General features: G+C 39.8%; 1 protein-coding gene across 3 annotated transcripts in view; it reads right to left on the reverse strand.

Annotated features, from left to right (window-relative positions):
• Positions 1-19022, reverse strand: part of SENP6 (SUMO specific peptidase 6) — a 107543-nt gene extending 88521 nt beyond the window's left edge. For all 3 annotated transcript variants that reach the window (XM_089530897.1, XM_089530898.1, XM_089530896.1), the window contains exons 1-2: positions 18310-19022; positions 4786-4879 (exon numbers count right to left, since the gene is read on the reverse strand). In XM_089530897.1, coding sequence (XP_089387023.1) covers positions 4786-4879; positions 18310-18403 — 188 coding nt within the window. In that variant the 5' untranslated portion in view covers positions 18404-19022. The remainder of the gene's footprint in view (positions 1-4785; positions 4880-18309) is intronic.
• Between the last annotated feature and the right edge of the window lie 340 nt (positions 19023-19362).

A 19362-nucleotide genomic window follows, 5' to 3' on the forward strand; every position in this document is an offset into this window, starting at 1 on the left:
TCCTCTGGGTCACTGCTGAAAGTCTGGTCTTCTTATGCTGTAGCAGATTCCTTCCAGAGGATCGAAGTGTGAGGGGTGGATTGAATGGAAGTAGGTGCTCCTACAAGTAGTCAGGACCCAAGCCATGTAGGGCTTTAAAGGTTAGAACCAACACCTTGTACCTTGCCCAGAAACTGTCATTCCCCCCAGTATTTGGAAATCAACCATTGTGGCATGCCATAGTCATTTGTTAAGGACCCACTTCTTCAGCCAAGCCTTCTTAAATGAATTGGGATACCCAGTTTGAGAACTATGTTCCAATCCTCTGGTTTTAATTTTTCTGACTACTTACTATTATTACATTGTCATTTAATATTTTACATTTTGATGCTTATATTTTAATATGTTTTACATGGGGAGGTTGGCTGTACACTACTTCACAATTTTATTAGATATGAAACACAGCAGATAAATTTGATTATTTGGGGTGAAATGAAGCTTGAGAGCCAGTTGCCGGGCAACAAACATCACAGTATACAGTCCTGGTGAGAGGGGGCATTTTTAAAAAGCAGAGTTCAATTTTGATAATCTGGTTGGTGGTTCTAGTAAGCGATGAGGGGGCAAAAGAGTTGGGGTAGCTAAGGAGCTGTGCATCTAGAGGGAGTTGGATAAAGAATGGCTAAATTCTGCAAAGTCTTTGATTATAACATAACTATAATGAGCTTGAAGCTAATTTTACATAAGATACTTCATTTCTATGCATTTCTCAATAAAATTTACTGTTTGTTTTACAGCAGTTGACTTTGACTGATTTGATTGTTAGAAACGGGAAAGAAGAGAGAACACATTACCTGAACTATTGAAACTGGTTCATCCAGAAACATGGGACCCTAGCCTTTCTACATTTAAAGACAGCCTCAAAAGAGTGAAAGTAGGACAAAGTGTTAGTGATCTTCTGAGGTTGGAAGGTGGAATCAACCCAAGTCTTAAAGGAGGTCTTGTCACACTTGGATTTTAATATTCTTTAAGTAGGAGAGATTGGCTATACAATCATCCCTCCATATTTGCAGCTTTGATATTTGCGGCTTTGATTATTCACGGATTTCATTAATATGTTCTCTCTAGGAATCTCTAGGTCCTCCAGTGCAACTCTGTGGTCAACTTTAACTAAAAGTTGCACTGAAAGACCATTTGTAGCTACTCCAGTGCCATTCTATGGTCAGTGTATGTTGGACATTGACCACAGAGTTGCACTGGAGGACCTAGAGATTCCTAGAGAGGTGTCCTCTCAGGTAAAAAACTGTGTTTTTGTTATTTGCAGTTTTTCCATTTTCACGGGGGTCTTGTTCCCCTAACCCTAGCTAATATGGAGGGACAACGGTACACTGCTTCACAAGGTTATCAGATATGAAAAGCAGCACATAAATTTGTATCGACCCCTATTCTCCTCTTTCAACCACTACTACTTGGGTGCTTGTTTTTATTTTTTTCTCTCATTCAACTTGGCACCATCAATGTTCAGTCTTGCATTCACAAGCTAAAAAAGACTGGGCTCTCCTTTTCAACCAATTTCACTTTTTGATCCACGTTTTGATTTTCTGGTCCCCAACCCAACAGATAAGTGGGAGATTCCTGTATTCCATGATCCCATAAATACATACCGTATATACTTGTGTATAAGTTGACCTCATGTATAAGTCGAGAGAAGGTTTCAGGGTCAAAATCCTGGATTTTGATATGACTCGTGGATAGGTCAAGGGTAAAACTTAGGGGGCCATAAGGAAGGATGGAAAGGGGAAAATACCACTTCCGTCCCTCTGTCTCCTTCTCTGGACCTCTAGGAAGCAAGTGGATTTAAATGGAGATTTGTTTCCACAGGAAGCAAAGGCTTGCAAAACAGACCAGGCAATTGCTTTTCAATTGGGAGTTTTCTCCATTGGAAGCCAAGGCTTGCAAACAGACCAGGCAAGTGCTTTTAAATAGGGAGTTTTCTCCATAGGACACAAAGGCTTGCAAAGGGACCAGGCAAGTGCTTTTCAATGGGGAGTTTTCCCCATAGGATGCAAAAGGGACCAGGGAGGGAAGGCTTGCAAAGGGGACCAGAGAAGGGAAGCCTTGCAAAGGGCACCAGGGAAGGGAAGCCTTGCAAAGGGCACCAGGGAAGGAAAGCCTTGCAAACAGATCAGGCAAGTGCTTTTCGAAGGAATTTTTTTCCCGATAGGATGGAAAAACTTGCAAACGGACTGGAGGGGGAGGAATTCAATTGAGATTGGGGCATCAGGCTTTCTTGCTATAGGACCTTTCTAATCACTATTGCTGTGTTGACCCTTCTATAAGTCTACCCAAGATTTTGGGGGCAATTTTCAGGCATAAATGGCTCAACTGATAGTCGAGTATATACGGTACTTTGATTGTACAGTCAGCCCTTTGTATCCACAGATTCTTTATCCACAGCTTGAAAATCTTTTTTTTAAAAATATAATTTCCAAAAACAAACTTTGATTTTGCCATTTTATAAAAAGAATACCATTCTACTATGGCATTATTAATTTTAATGGATGTGAGCATTCACTGATTTTGGTATCCATGGGAGGGTCCTAGAACCAAACCCCAGCAGATACCAAGGACCTGCTGTATTTGTGGGTATAAATTACATAAATATTCTATCCAACTGAAGATTATGGACCTATTGCACAAAGCCAAAACTATCTGAGACAGGAAACCTTTGATTATAGTAGTTTATCTTCAACTATCATCCAGCAGAATAGTCGTAATTGCTGTGGAAAGCAGCTACCTATGACACTCTCATAAGCCCTTATAAAAGGGCTTATTCATGCAAGCAGATGTATTTACAGACATCTGTCCCACGCTTTTTTGTACTACCAAAAACTTCAGCCTTTCCCAAGAATCCCATTCTCTCTCTCTCTCTCTCTCTCTCTCTCTCTCGTTTCTCAACAACCCCATTTTAGCTACATTGTTATCAACACAACCTATCCAAGTTTGTTATTACAGGGAACAATATGCATCTGGCTCTAATCAAGTCCAAAGGTGCTTCTACATGCTTACTTTTATAAAACCTATCATTAACATCACTGGATTCTCTGGAGCAACATTTAATATAGTACATGAGATTGCACTGTGAGGGTTAGTGGGTGGGCTCCTGGTTACTGATGCTATCAGTCATTTCTACTACATAAAATATTTGCCTTATTAGAATAAATTTCAATCATTATCTCAATAACTGGATTTCATCCTTCATCTAATACAGTCGGCCATTCTTATACACAAATTTTTTATAAATGGATTCAAGCATACATGGTTTGGAAATGTTCAAAAAAAGTATAAATTTCAAATATCAAACCTTAATTTTCCATTTTTTATAAGGGACACCATTTTGCTATGTCATTACAGTGCACTCTTACTTTATGTGGGGGATCCGTTCCAGACTCCCCCGCGTAAAGCAAATACCACCTATGCTTGAGCCCCATTTAAATGAATGGGGCTCGTGCACACACTGGTGTGCCACGTTCATCTCTATGGGACGCGCCGCCCCTTCTCCCAGCATGGCTTTCAGCATATGCTGAAAACCACGTATGACGCGGACACACTGTATATTTAATAGGACTTGAGCATCCACTGAGTTTATTATCCATGGGGGATCTTGGAACCAAACCCCAGCATATAACAAGGGTCTACTGTACAAAGAACCATTTTTATGTTTTAACTCCAAAATGGTCTCTGTAGGGAAGGCGCCCTCCACCATGGGCCCAAATTGGAGCAGTAAAAAACACTCCTTTGGTGGCACAGTTTCTGCGGCCTGGATGCAATTCTGGCACATCTTCCATGTGTCTTGGGGGTGTGCATCATCTAATTGCCATGCCCCCAAGCCACACAGAAACCGGCTTTTTCAGCTCATCTATTCAATCCCACAGTCTCTTCTTGCTTCTTATTTCACTCATAGGTGTCATTAAAATAGCTACTAAAATAATATCATAGCTAAAAAGTAATTTTAAATTACATGAAATGAGACAAAATCTAGTATGCTATCATTTTCGTTACCCACATTATCCCTAGATTTTCCTTTATTTTACCAAACTATTAAGCCAGGAGGTGGAATCTCAGTTCATCACTTTATCATCAATTAGAATGACTATGACAAATTAAGTACTTCAAACTCACAAAGATTTCATTATATGAGAAAAACTCTCATGTATGCTTCCAAATTTGTTATTAATCAACCTCTTCACTTTTCCAAGTGAGGAACTTTACAAGATTCAGAACTAAGAATCTTGGTAAGATTCTTCAGTTAGACAAGTGACATAAACAAAGACCAAAATGGTCCCATCAAACTGACAGCTGCACAACAGCAATCATTTAATGTAGTTTTCTGTATTATCTACAGATTTTAGAGGGAGCAGATACCAAGAATAAATTCCCCTAGTATTACTATTACTAAAACTTAAATCCAACAAGTACTTCCAACTACATTAGACCTACTAGATTAATGGGAATTTAGTAAATGTGCATTTATATAGGTTATACTGACTGGAACTAGTGGGATTATTTATTTATTTATTGTTTAAACCATAAGTCTAAACAATACGTGTTTCATTTTTCCATGTCTGCTACTTTGATTCAAGGCATTGTAAAAGAAGAAAGATTATTATGCTAAGATTTATTTCTGGAATAATTCATGCCTAGTTTAGAAATGATTAGGCTAGGAACACTCTTCACCGTAGGAAAGTGTGTCTGCATATGCAAAAGATAACATTTTATTTTTAACAGCTTGTTTTAAAGTATCCTTACTCTTTCTCTGTATCTCCTTCACTTTCTTCTGAATGGTGAAAGCTCCAGTTATTTTTAAAACCTCCATCCCTCTTCGCATTTGATCTATCCAAAGCTGAAACAAAAATAAATTGGGATCAGTTTATGTTCTGAGGCAAATCACTAGTCAATACAACAAAAGAAAACGATCTGTACAGTTAATAATCCTACTCTTCACTAGACAAAAATCAGTCTTTTAAATGCTATTTCACTTTAGTCTTGTTTAACAGTTTAGTTAAAGTATTTATTTGCTTATAAAGTGGGTTAGATCGAAGACAAGTGATACACCTACAGTTCTGTAGCACACACACAACCAAATCCACCACTCAAGGGATAGCACTACACTATTTTTTTAAAAGGATGTCAATCTTCAAATATAAAACATTATAAAAATAAATGTAACATATTCACATCCAATTCCTGCTTCCTTTTTACATGTCTATTTGAAAAGAATGATCACAGGAAAAGTTGGCATTACCAAAGCTACACTGGAAAGAGCATTCAATAAAAGTGGTTTTGAGGATATTCACAAACGCTGACAAAATCTATTTAGTTATGACGCATCTTGCAAATCCCTAAAAATGAAGATTCATTACTGTACTGTTACATATACCCATTTATTTTGACAACAAGTAAAGTCATAGCAAATCTTTTTAACTGCATAGATCATGAAAGGCTATGGAATGCCCTTGAAGATGTGGGAGTGCCAACACATCTGATAGTCCTGATGAGGAATCTGTACTCAGGACAAGAAGCTACTATCGGAACAGAACACGGAGAAATAGAATGGTTCCCAATTGGTAAAGGGGTCAGACAAGGCTGCATCCTTTCACTCTATCTGCTCAACTTATATGCAGAATATATTATATGAAAAGCAGGCTTGGACATAGAAGTGTGAGATCCAAAAATAGGATGGAATATAAATAACCTAAGATACTGAAGAAAGTCAAAGGAAAAAATGTAAAGGCAAGCCTACCATTGATAATAAAGAAAACAAAAATAATGACCATGGAAGATATTCATAAATTCAACCTAGACAATGAGGAAATAAAAATAGTAAGAGTTCCTATGCCTTGGATCAAACATTGGTCAGAACGGGGACTGCAGTCAAAAAATCAGAAGAAGACCAAGAATGGGGAGGGCAGCAATGAAAGAACTAGAAAAGGTCATAAAGAGCAAAGACATACAACTAAGCACAAAAGAATCATACAAGCAACTGTGTTCCCCATTACCATGTGTGGATGCGAGAGCTAGACAATTAAAACAAATAAAAAGAAAATAAATTCATTCAAGACACGGTGCTGGAGAAGAGTGCTGAGGAAGTAATATTAATAATCTAAAATCAGCCCAAAAAACCCCACAAATAAACGAGTCCTAGAACAGACCTGAGAGTTCCCTGAAAGTAAAGTCAATTAAACTTAACCAGTATAGTCAATGGTGAGAAACACAGCGGATGCAATTCCAAACACATCTTGAGGATAGCATGAATCCCATCCTGCTCTAATAGAACATTCTTTAGAAGGCTGCAGTAACTGAACTTCATCTTTGTCTTGTTACACTTTTGGATGTGATATGCCACTCAGCTGGTTTGTGCATGAGAACTCAGAATATTTAGTTGTCTAAGCAACAAAAGTAATTTGCCATTAAATGGCTTTGAATGGAGAAATTATGTCAGTTTGACCCCAATTTTGAACTACATAGAGGGCAAACAGGGTTCCAGAAAGGGATCCACAATGACAGCAAGCTAAAAGACAGGAAATTCAAACCACAGAACATGGTGTCTGATTTCCATGTTTTTTTCAAATTTCATCCCTCACTCCCATACCAACCACAGATGATGAGCTTAAAACCTCAGGGGCTAGTACTGTATTAGATATCCTTCCTGCAATCTACCCTTCTTCCCATCTACCCTTCAGTGTACTCAGTTCATCTCCTTTCTCTTTTCATTTTCCAAATGGGCTAAGACTGGCAAAACTGAAGCCCAGAGTGAGGTATACGATTTTCCACATAAATTTGAATTACATACATCTATGGGGAAAATATTAAAAGCTGTATTTTTGGGAAATATATCTACAAAGAGTTTAAAATTCAAAATGTATTAACATGGCTCTTCAACAGAAATGTAGAGAATGCTATTGAAGTCATGTTTCTCAAAGAAGTCAGGTTTCCAAAATGTAAAATGGTTGCTAAGAGAAGTACTACCAGGCACAGAGACTATAGGCAGAATTTTTTTTAAAGAATACAATCTGCATGTTTAGTTATCCACTACTTCCAACATTAAAAACCTCAGAATTTCAAATTTCCTTTTTAGATATTATCAGCTTTTTTTTCTTTTTCTTTTGGATATCCTTGTCTTCTCCATCCTTAAGGGCATTAGCTCTAGCACAGAATGTAGCATGAGCATGACACACATGCAGCACATTGTGATAAAAGCATACTTTGCATCCCATTGACCCCAGCTCAAAAATATGTTTTAAACAGAACATAGTTGAATTGGGAGTAGGAACATGTCAGAAACCTGTTGCCAATCTATCCAAATGCTGAAGCAGTGGTAAGAAGGGATAATTTTCCCTCCTTCATGTCACCTGTCATAGGCAGCTAAGTAATCCAATGTCAGGAAAGTTGGGAAGGTTGTTCTTCCCCACAGTCAAAGTGATGGTTCAAGATTTTACAGAGATTCTGGTAATCTGATAACTGCACAAGAAAGCAAGATGTGGATTAATATTCACCATACAAAATCCCCCCCCCCCCCCACTTCATATCCAGTTCAACATTTCCCTAGCCAATTCTTCTCAGCCTAACTACTTGCAGATACAACCCATTCCTCCATTCCATGTTGAACAGATAGACAGAATGAGGCCCCTTTCATTCTGGATGCCAGAAAAAAAGAGAGAAGACACAAGCAAACAGCACTCCCAGCAGCTGTGTGAAGAGAAAAGAACTGCACTAAGAAAGTGGATGAGCACAAAAAAGTGGATGTCAAGAATGGAGAAAGCACTATACAAGGCTCCATGGAGCTGCCATACAGCTCACACATGGCTCAGCATTTTGGGGACGTGGGACAAGGTTAAATGCCCTTAAACACAAGCACAAGAGGCTCCATCAAGCAAGCCAGAATTGCAAGGGGAACAGGTCCAGCTGAAATGTGGCTTTTGTAGTGCCACAGTTCTAGAACAGATCTTGCCAGGCCTCCAAGAAAAAGGGGTCCAGAGAATTCTGTAAATGACCTTCTCTGAAGATGCCAGCCACAGATGCTGGGGAAACGTCAGGAAGAAACTCTGCTAGCATATGGCCACATAGCCCGAAAAACCCACAAAAAACTGGATACCGGCCATGAAAGCCTTCGACTTCACGTCCTTCGAGCCATCACTGAGCTTGTAACAAATGGCCTCTAGGGACTATGAATGTCAATTTCTCTTCATTAAGACCTGGAAGAGAAAGCAACAAAGAAAGCAGGTTTTTCAAGCAGACAGCAGTAAGCAAATGGGAAGAGCTGAAGAAAACACAGAGAGCTCCTTTATTCAAAACTAGAACACAAAATATGAGAATAGAGATCAAGGGAGCCTGTCCTACCCACCCACCCACACCACAAAGCAATCTGTTTATCTATACTTCTTCTGTTCTGGAGTTTCTTTCCACTGCTCCTCTGGGATCCTCAGCCTCCCTATATAACAGAAATTCAAAGTACAAAGCCATCCAATTGTCAGAAGGAAAATCCATGCTAGTGGCTTGCATTTCTGGCATTCCTGGATCTATAGGCTTCAGCTACAATCAGCGATCTGCCCTGGAGATTCACCTTAGCAACTTCTTCTCAGTGTTGTCTTGATTCTCTTTTTTTATCTCTCTGCACACAGTAACTTCACTGCATGGAGGGAGGGACTAAAACATTTGCTGATATAAGAGAAACAGAGTTTTATGAACCTCCATGTATTTTGCAAAGAGAAGACAACCAAGAGATTATATAACAGCAGGCAAAAAGGGGGTTAACTGCTGCTCTTGGCTCAAAAGTTGTGTGCACCTCTTTAAAGCTTTGCAGGGAGTGTATTAGCTTTCACTAGAAGGTGCTGGAGACATGATATTTAAAAATCCGTTTGCTTACGTTGGTCTGGTAAGTATATTATTTGGCTAAAAAAAGGAGGAATGCCCACATCCCACAAATATTTGAAAGTATATTTAATGTCAGGTATAATTTAATATTTATCCTGTTTTGAGGATTTGCTCTTTGCTCCATTGAGCACAAAGGGACTGACCTCTGAATAAACATACATAAAAGTCATCTGGAAGAACTGTCTCAAGGATAGGTGCCTTAGTAATTTCCTCCCCATAAAATTGCCACACAAGTAAAAATCAGCTTGTGTGGCAATTATTTCCAACACCAATTTCTGTTGAAAACAACAGCCTTCAATAATCTGTGTTAAGATGTTTATATAAATTAGCTTAGATGTTTTCTTTAAGACTATAATCCTGAAAACACTTTCCTATGAGTAAACCACACTAAAGTCAGTGGTACTTATGAGTAAAAATGTGTGCCATTAAGACCCTGCTGTATATAGAAGGCTGAGAGAACCTGAACTCTTTCTGTGGTTCCTAACATTCTGTGAGTTACCCTCTCTACTACAGTAGTTATTAGTGACATGCAACACCAACAGAGCAGTCATTCTATGACTGGTGTTCACGGGCCTCAAATGTTTTAAGACAGCAACTGAAAGATCACAGAATGTCAAAAAGTGTTTTACAGACTGACTCCAGGCACTTTCCCAAAACTACTCCAGGAGCAAGAAGTACTTGTAAGCAGAGTGCTATGATACTGGAGACTGTTTTAACATACTGGGGGAACTAAAATGTAATGGGGGGAATCAGATTCCACCACTTCAAGCCCTCCATAAAAACAGATGCTGTATGTACAAGTTACTACTATATGACTCAGGCTATTTGAAGGACTGCATGTTCCCAACCGGTGTAGTGGTTTGAGTGCTGGACGAGGACTCTGGAGACAAGGGTTTGATTCCCAGTTAAGCCACAAAAGTCGCTGGAGACTTCTCAGCCTCAGGGGAAGGCAATGGCAAGTCTTCTCTAAACAAATCTGGCCAATAAAACCCCATGATAGTTTGGGGTGGCTCAGCGGTTAAGACGCTGACTCTGACAATTGCAAGAAATGTGTTGTTGTTTAATTTTTTAGCTGCTCTGAGTTCCAGTCCTGAGAAAAGAGCGGGATACAAATAAATATAATAACTAAAATAAATAATAAGATCAGCAGGTCGGCAGTTAGAGGCCCAAGTGCCACCTCAGAGAAGTTAGGGTGGCTCTTTCCTTTTCTTTTCAGCAACAGATTGAGATTTTGGAAACTGATTTTAACAAAAATGATTTTTATGGTACTGTACTGATTTTAATCTGTTTTAAATTAATAATTTATTTTAATTCTGATGTTATTTTACATTGTTTTAATTTTGATTTTGTGTTTTTAACTATATGGCTGCATCTGCACTGCAGAAATAATGCAATTTGACACCACTTTAACTGTCATGGCTCTAATGCTATGGAATTCTGTGATTTGTAGTTTTGTGAGATATTTAGCCACCTGTCTGAGAGCTCTGGTGCCACAACAAACTACAATTCCTGGGTTACATAGCCATGACAGTTAAAGCAGTGTCAATCTGTATTAATTCTGCAGTGTCGAAGCAGATGTGGTATTTTATTGTATTCTGCCTTTTTGTAAGCCACCATGAGTCCCAATCTGGGAGAAAGGTGGGATATAAATAAAGGGATGGATGGATGACATCACAGGTCGGTGTAACACTGTGCACTGGCTTCCCCTGACTGTGATTTCTCCCACACTTGGTGGTCTGCAAAGCCATGGCCCATGTCAACTGTTACTCATCCAGTGAGTGCTTGATTCCAGGTGGTCAGATCATTGTGTCTGCTCTTCTGAGTCAGCATTCTCAGCCATTCTTGGGAGTATGACTTGCTTGATTCTGTGTGCAAAAAGAAGTACTGTAGAAGGGTGTTCTGCTTTCAGCTGGCACATTGAGTGCTGGCTGAGAAGCTGCTGAATCACTTTAGAAAACATTAAGTCATTACAGAATGTATGCATTCAAAAAAAGAAAGCCGTTGTCAATTAAAAAATAAGCATCACTTACAGAAAAACAACTAGAAGGCACTCACTCGTTTTCTATTATTCTCCCCCCCACCACACACACACACCCCAAAAAATCTGAGTTTCAAATCCCCTTTTATTAATTCCTGCTAGAAATGAAAACGTTTATTGGGAATCACACTGGAACAAGACAATATTGGGAACAAAACAGGCCCAACATTCTTGATGGACCAGCCACTATTGACAGGGACTACTGTATAAAATGTATACCATGGTCACGATCAGATTTACCCATACAACTACTGTCAAGTCACCACAAGCTGATGATCACTGTGATATACCTAAGTACATATATAAAGCCAGCAAAACTACAAGTTCCTAGCTATTCCTACCCTGTAATGAACCAATCCAAGTCTTAAAATGAACTCTCAGCTACAGGGTGACTGATATCATCTCCTAGAAGGCACACACAACATTTCATTGATTGACTTTATTAATACCAACATGTCCATGGCTTTCAGCAACAATAACACCAGCCTAAAGGAAGACCAGTGCCTTGTACTAATTTGTACTGATTTAGTGCAATTCTTTAAGGCAGCTTTCATTTTTTTAACCACCTTTACCACAACAATTGAGAAACCACTGGTCATTCCATTTTACTGAACTAAAATGAAAATCATAAAAAGACACATGGAATCCTCTCATACTGTTGTTGTTATGTGTCTTCAGGTTGACTCCAACTTATGACAACCCAATCAGAGGGTTGTCTTCACAAGACTGACTGAGTGGAGGTTTGTCATTGCTTTCCTCTAAGACAGAGAGAATGTGACTTGCTCAAGGTCACCTGGGGTGTTTCTATGGCTAAACAGGGATCTGAATCCTTGTCTCTCAAGAGTCCTGCTCCAGTACTCAAACCGCCTCACCATAATGGCTCTCAAACTATAAGAATGTATTGGAAGAGCTCATGACAACTTCAGTATAGAAACTTCACTGTCCAATCTGCACATCTCAAGCATTCTTCCCCCTTCCATTTGGCATCATTACTGTTCTACGAATAAAAGCACATCTACAGCAAAGCACCTGTTTTTTCCAAAGAACAGCTGGTGCATGCAGTATTTATTTATTTATTTATTTATTTATTTATTTATTTATTTCCCACTTTCCTTCCAAAATGGGATTCAAGGCAGTATGTACCTTTCTTACCTATCATTGACCCCCTTACAATTTTGCTTTAGATTTATTTATTTAACCTGAGATCTAACTTTCTTCAAGCATGAGACTCAAGGCAACTTACAGCGCAAATTAAAATAGAATATAGCTCAAATCAACCATAACAGTTAAACACAATTAAATAGCTACTTTTAGCTAATTAACCTAATCTGATCTAGCAAACCTACTACTAAGCATTGGTTTGCAAGGAATGAATATAATCACAATTCAAGAACAGTTTGTGGCAGAATATAAATGGAACTAATAAATAAGTAAAATCGTAAGTCCTAGTGTTCTGGATCAGTTATAGTCCAGCATTTTACTCCTTTTTTTATAAAAAAAAATTTATAATTACTGTGCTTTCATTATTTTAAAAAGAAAAGGGCATTTTATTCCTTCCATGTCCTGCCAGACACTTATTAGAAACATTCAAGCTAGGCTCTCCCACTGATGTTTCGCAGTAATTAAGTATAAAAAGGTAACGGTTTCCCCTTTTATAAGATTGTCTAGTTATGTCCTACTGTAGCAGGTGGTGTTCACCTCCATTACTAAGCTAGGGGAGCCAGCGTTGTCTAAGACAACTCTGTAGTCATGTATACAGAGGAATACAGCCTCTTACACTGGAGGTAATACACCATGATTGGCAGTGTATTTAATTCCATTTTTAAAGCTGTCTGTTAGCGGGCATCATTACAACCTTTGACAGCCCATGCCACAATTTAAATGTGTGAAATGTGAATCAGTACTTCCTTCCTATCACTAGTCTTCATCACTAGATGACATCAAGTTGCAAAGGAAGGAAGAACCTCTCCCTATCTGCTATTTCCCAAAATATTACATACCTTTACCCTTTTTTCTCTTTCTTCATGGTAAACTGTTCCAGCCCTTTGATCATTTTGGTTGCCCTTTGCTTCACCCCTTCCAACTCTACAACATTGTTTTTAGAAGCAGTTGAATAGCAACTCATTTCCTAGTTCAGATGCAACATGTGTGGTTTAAAAAGTTCAGAAGTCTTGGAGTAATGTATGTCAGAAAAGTGAATACTAGAGACATTCTTAACCTGATAAACCATTGTTTACTGAATTCAAATAATTTCATCTGAAGAGGTCAAGGACATCTCCACTTCCACATTTTAAACTAGAAAGTAAAAGTTCCACTGACAAAAACTGCAACACCTCCCTCACAATATTCTTCATGATGCTTCCCAAGACATTGCTAGACATGATATCCTTCTCACATAAACATGCTGCTTGAAATACCAGGTTGGATTAGTTCATTGTTTTAGTGGCCATCATCCTGCCAGCTGAAGTTGGTCTGCCCATATCAACCTGCTACTAATGTCAGCAGAATGAAAAGCTCTAAGTACAATTCATAAATGCAGGGCTGAAACCTGACAAGTTAAGTGGGATGGTACCTGATATGACTTGTAAATATGCTAACATCATTACAGGACCTTACTGTGACACAAAAATGAAAAGCAACAGAAATATTTCTGTCAGTGGTTATAATTTCCCATCTCATTAAATTATGATTTAGAGACATGAATGATTCTTATGAGTTTATGTACTATTACTCCTGTACAATCATTCATTTCCACTTCTGAAGCACAATTTGACATATACAAACTTGGAACCTTTGCTAATCTTTGTTGTTTGTTGTTAACTGTCCTTGAATCGACCCCAACCCATGGCAACCCTGTGGATGCGCCAACTCTAAGACACCACTATCTCATCCTCTACCTCTCTCCTCAGGTCTTGTAGGTTCAGAACTGTGACCTCCCTGAATGAGTGCATCCACTTGGTGTGCGGTCTTCCTCTTCTTCTACCCTTCCTAGCATTATTGTCTTTTATAATGCACCATGCTTTCTCATGATGTAGCTAAAGTACAACAGTCGTAGTTTCATCAGGCCTGTTACAGACAGCCAAAATAAAGCTGCTTCGAGTCACATTGGAGGTATGGTGTTTCAATGATGCCCTAAGGACTGGAGTGTGGCTTTGGTGTGGCTTCTGGACTCTTAGGATGCATGCATCACTGAAACACCATACCTCCACTGTGACTTGAAGCAGCTTTATTTTGGCTGTCTGTAACAGGCCATAGCTTCCAGAAAGATACAGACTTGATCTGTTAAAGGGCCCATTTACTTGTCTTTTTGGCTATCCAAAGTATCATCACTCTTCTCCAGCACCACACCTCTAATGAGTTGATTTTCTTCCTATCCGCCTTCTTCACTGTCCAGCTTCCACATCCATACATAGTGATGGGGAATACGATGGCTTGGACAATTCTAATTTTAGTGCACATTTATGTATCTTTACACTTTCAGATCTTCTCTAGTTCATTCATAGCTGTCCTTTCCATTCCTACTCATCTTCTGATTTCTTGACTGCAATCCCCATTCTGATCAAAATTTTATCCAAGGTGTAGGAATTCTTTTTCCCATTTTGATTTCCTCATTAACTAGGTTGATTTTACGTACATTATTTTTGTTCTCTTTATTGATCAGCAGTAAGCCAGCCTCTGCACTTTCCTTTTAACTTTCCTTAATAATTGTTCCACATCTCTAATATTTTCCACTAGTAGTACAGTATCATCTGCATATTTTAGATTGTTGATATTCCTTCCGCCTAACTTTACTCCTCCTTCTTGAGTCTAAACTTGCTCTTTGAATACCAGTTGAACAAGTAGGGAGGTAATATGCTGCACTGCCTGGCCTCCTTGCCAATCGGAAACCATTCTGTTTCTCCATATTCGTTTTAAACAGTAGCCTCTTGTTCAAAGAACAGATTCTTCATCAGGGCTATTAAATCTGCTGGCACTTCTATTTCTTTAAGATTATTTCATAGCTTTTGATGATATATGCAGTCAAAGACTTTGCTGTAGCCTAAAAAGCACATACTGATTTCCTTTTGGAATTTCTTGGTGTCTTCCATTAACCATAATATGCTTGCAATATAATCCCTAGTGCCTCTTCCTTACCTGGATCTTGCACGTCTGGGATTTTAATCTCCATGCATGATTGGAGTCTATGTTGTAAAATTTTGAGCTAATCTTAAGAATGATTAATTTAAACTTATTGCCTACCTAAGGCACAGTTCAAAATTGGTTTATCTAAAGCCAAACATAGTTAACATTGAATTTAATTGGGCAGGCTATGGGACACAGCAAAGCGTGTTTAATCCAAAGACAACACAGACACTTCTGAACTCTATGTGGTTGTACAGGAGGGGGGGATGTGTATATAAATCAGGTGGGGCAGCTAGATTCATTTATGGCAGTATCTGCACTGCGGAAATAATCCAGTTTTACCTCACTTTAACTGCCATTGTGCAATGCTATGGAATTCTGGGAATTGTAATTTTGTGAGACATTTAGCCTTTTCTATCTGCTACAATTCCTAGAATTCCATAGCACTGAGTCATGGTAGCTAAAATGGTGTCAAACTGGATTATTTCTGCAGTGCAGATGCAGCCTATGTCTCACTAAATGATACTTTAGCTTGACATTCAAGTGTAACTTTTTTACCTGAATATAAATCAGCTACTACTGATAGTACTGCCAGCAGCTTTCTTTTGCTTGTTACACTTTGATGGTACATAACTCACAGAGAATTATACACCTAATTTACACAGGCAGGCTTGTAGATCACAATGTGAACACACCTGCATTAAAGTTGCTACACCCCCATACACCACTGCAACAACTTTCACCCCCACTTTCACCCCATGAGTCCCTTTTGGGTATGCCATGGTTTACAATGTGATGGAACTGCCACAACAGCACAGATCATGTCATACAGATAGCTTTCCATATGGATTAGCCACCAGTGTGGGTGGCTGCACTGTGAGTCAAGCTGAAACCTTTCTTTCAGCCTGCTTCAATAATGCGCTGTCATTTTCCTGGTACTATGCTGTCACACTATCCCAAGCACTGCATTTCAGGAATCCTTCACACTTTAGTTACACGAAGCATGTACAAAAATGCACTGGAAGGACAGTGGACATTATCACTGAATTAAATACAAAGATAATAAACATGCTACCCAATTTTATAAATTTATGATAGAAAAAAGGCCATTTATTTCTCTTTGCAATGTCTTCCTACAAAGATCTTTGCATATAAATCTGCCTTCAGACTGTTCTTAATCTTATAGTTTGAACTATTAGCATGAAATCACACTATCCAATTTCAAGGAATGAATCATTCAAAATAATATACGCAAAATAATTACCAGTAATTAGTGAGAAAATACATCTGCTGTATAAATGCATGCTATTATAGAATATATGCAGTGGTTTGAAACTCTTCGGGGGGGGGGGGAGAGAGGACTGGGAAAATCATTCAAGTCGTACCCAACTTTCAGCAACCCTCACAGTGTTTTCTTGGCAATATTTATTCAGAGGAGGTTTACCATTGACATCCTCTGAAGCTGAGAGTGTGTGACTTGCTGAAGGTCACCCAGTGGATTTACATGTCCGAGCCAGATTCAAACCCTGGTCTGTAGACTTATAGTCTAACACTCAAACCATTATTGTAGGGGCAAATATTATTATTGTAGGGGCAAGCCAGATGTAGCCATAGGTATGCTTACCTAGCTTATTAAAATCTTTATATCATAAAAACACACACAACTGCACTTTCCAGGTACACCGGGTATGGGAGGAAAAAGCGCATTCAAATCAGTAGTGAGCATTGGGATTTCCCACCTTGGGACTCTTCTGCTAGTCCATCCCAACATCTTCAAGATAGCATTTTACCTTTTCAAAATATATGAATATAAAAAGAAACACAAAATAGGAGGAATGTATTGGAGGGAGGGGACAGCAAGGATGGAGGGCAAGCCACCACCTGCAGGACCTGACCATAGTGAGCAGCTAAACACAAAAGGTATCACTGTTTTGTGGATTTGAGGTGTTACTGTACTTTGCTATGAAAGTTTGCATCATGTATTTTGAGTATTTTGGTTGTCCAAATAAAAATACCACTGTTTTGTGGACTCTGGATGTTATTGTACTTTGCCACGAAAGCCTGTATCATGCATTTCATGCATTTTGGATGGCCTAATAAAGCTGTCACCATTTCGTGGATTTGGGATGTTACTGTGCTTTGCTATGCACCGTGTATTTTGTGTTTTTTGGTCGACCGAATAAAGGTATCGCTGCTTTGTGGATTTGGGATGTTATTGTACTTTGCTGTGAATGCTTGCATCCTATATTTTGTGCATTTTGGTTGGCCCAACATTGAAACCTTTATTGGACCAACGAAAATTTTTCCTCCCATACCTGATGCATCTGGAAAGTGCAGCCATGTGTGTTGTGTGTGTTGTGGATTTGGGATGATATTCTATTTTGCTATATGGCCAACACAGCTACCCCTGAGTACAAAAGTGTCTATTATTAAAGTCAATTGTAACATAAACATTACCCTTACCCTGCCAACCAACCCTACACTCTCTTTTGAACCCCAACATCCAGGTACATCCCCTCCCTCCTTCGTTTAAGGTAAAGGCCACATATTTAACATCTCATCTCCTTCTCCATACACCTTGGCCCTGGACTCAGACTACTTATAGAAACTATAGTGACCAGATGTCATACCTGCAAAGGAGGACAAGGCACCCCAAAATGTAGGACCTTCAAGAAAAATGGAGGAGACGACCGAACAGAAGCTGAAACCACTCACAGAAATACAAATTCATGCTTTGAGGTCCTGCTCAAAATGGAGGATATTTTGGAACTCCTCCTGGGCAGAAGCCTTGAAATGAAGGATAGGCCCTGAAAAAGGGGAAGATGCCTGGTCACCCTGAGCTCTAAAAACACTTCTAGAAATGTAAAGTGATGCTCAAAATGGAGGACATTTTGGAACTCCTCCTGGGCAGAAGCCGCCTTGAAACAGAGGACAAGCCCTGGAAAAGGAGGACGCCTGGTCAACCTGAGCTAAAACACCCACAGAAACGTGAAGTCATACTCTTTTTTTTAGTCCTGCTCAAAATGGAGGTCGTTCTGGAACAACTCCTGGGCAGAAGCCCTTGGAATGGAATGAGCATAAGCCCTGGAAAAGGAGGACACTAACCTGCCTCGGAGGAGGAGGAGAATGGGGGGGGGGGAATAAAAGACACCCAATTCGCCCTCAATGGAGAGGCCCTTCCTTCCACGAACCGAGCCTGCAAGGAGAGCCCTTCCCCGCCTTACAAAACCAATACTTACCCTCCAGAAAGTTGCTCTGCCTGGAGCCCCCGACACTCCGGCCGAGGCCTCCTCCATTGCCGCCGCCGCCGCCGCCGCCTCCTCCTCCGGCCATCTTCGCTTCCTTCCTTACACCATCACGCCGAACACAAACATATATATAGATATACAGATATATATATATATATATATATAGATATATATGTTAGTCTGGGTCCCAGGCTGCTGCTGCTGCTGCTCCTCCTCCTTAGAGCGGGGAGACGAGGCCTAATATATATATATATATATATATATATACGCGAGGAGACGAGGCCTAGCAATATAGATATATATGTGTGTGTGTGTGTTTATCTATATATATATGTATATATATAAAAGGACCACAATATGTCTCCCTCTCTCTCTCCTCTCTGCCCCGACTAGGCCTCTCCTCCTCCTAGCGTTGAGTTTGGGGACAGTCTCAGGAAAGGATATATGGACGCCTCCTCCTTTTTTTCCTCTCCTCCCCGCCTTCCTTTATGGCCTGGCGGCGTCGTCTTCAACGCTACCCCGGTGCTTCGGGAAGGAGACAAAAAGGAGGAGGCCTCAGTCAGCAAGGAAGGCTGGGCTTTCCTGTCTCTCTCTCTCTGTGTGCCTGTGCTCACTCCGCCTTCTGCCACCCCAAAAGGCGGGGAAAATGGACTCCCCCTCCCTCAGTCGCCACCTTTCCCTGGTGCTCAGTGCTTCCCTCACAACCGTCGCCCAGCCTTCATTACACACCGCCTCTTCCTCCTTTTCTTCCTTCCCTCTTTCCTTCCTTAAAAGAAGCCGGCCTTCTCTTCTTTTTCTTGTTCCCACACATACAAAAACACAATCCAGTTTTATGTGCCCACAAAAACGCAGCAACAACAACACCACCTTGGCCTCTATTTGTATGATTGTAAACCTGAGGGGCAAGGAACCGTGTAATTAATAAATAATAGTAATAATAATGATAGTAAGCCGCCCTGAGAGCCCTTTAAGGAATAAAGGGTGGGGGTATTAAATACTGTAAAATAAGCCCCCAGGCTTAAAATGGCCGCAGCTGAGGTGTCT

The sequence above is a fragment of the Sceloporus occidentalis genome, unplaced genomic scaffold, assembly GCF_023333645.1.
Source record: "Sceloporus occidentalis isolate IW3139 unplaced genomic scaffold, rSceOcc1.0.p SCAF_6, whole genome shotgun sequence".
In the NCBI taxonomy this organism is placed as follows: Eukaryota; Metazoa; Chordata; class Lepidosauria; order Squamata; family Phrynosomatidae; genus Sceloporus; species Sceloporus occidentalis.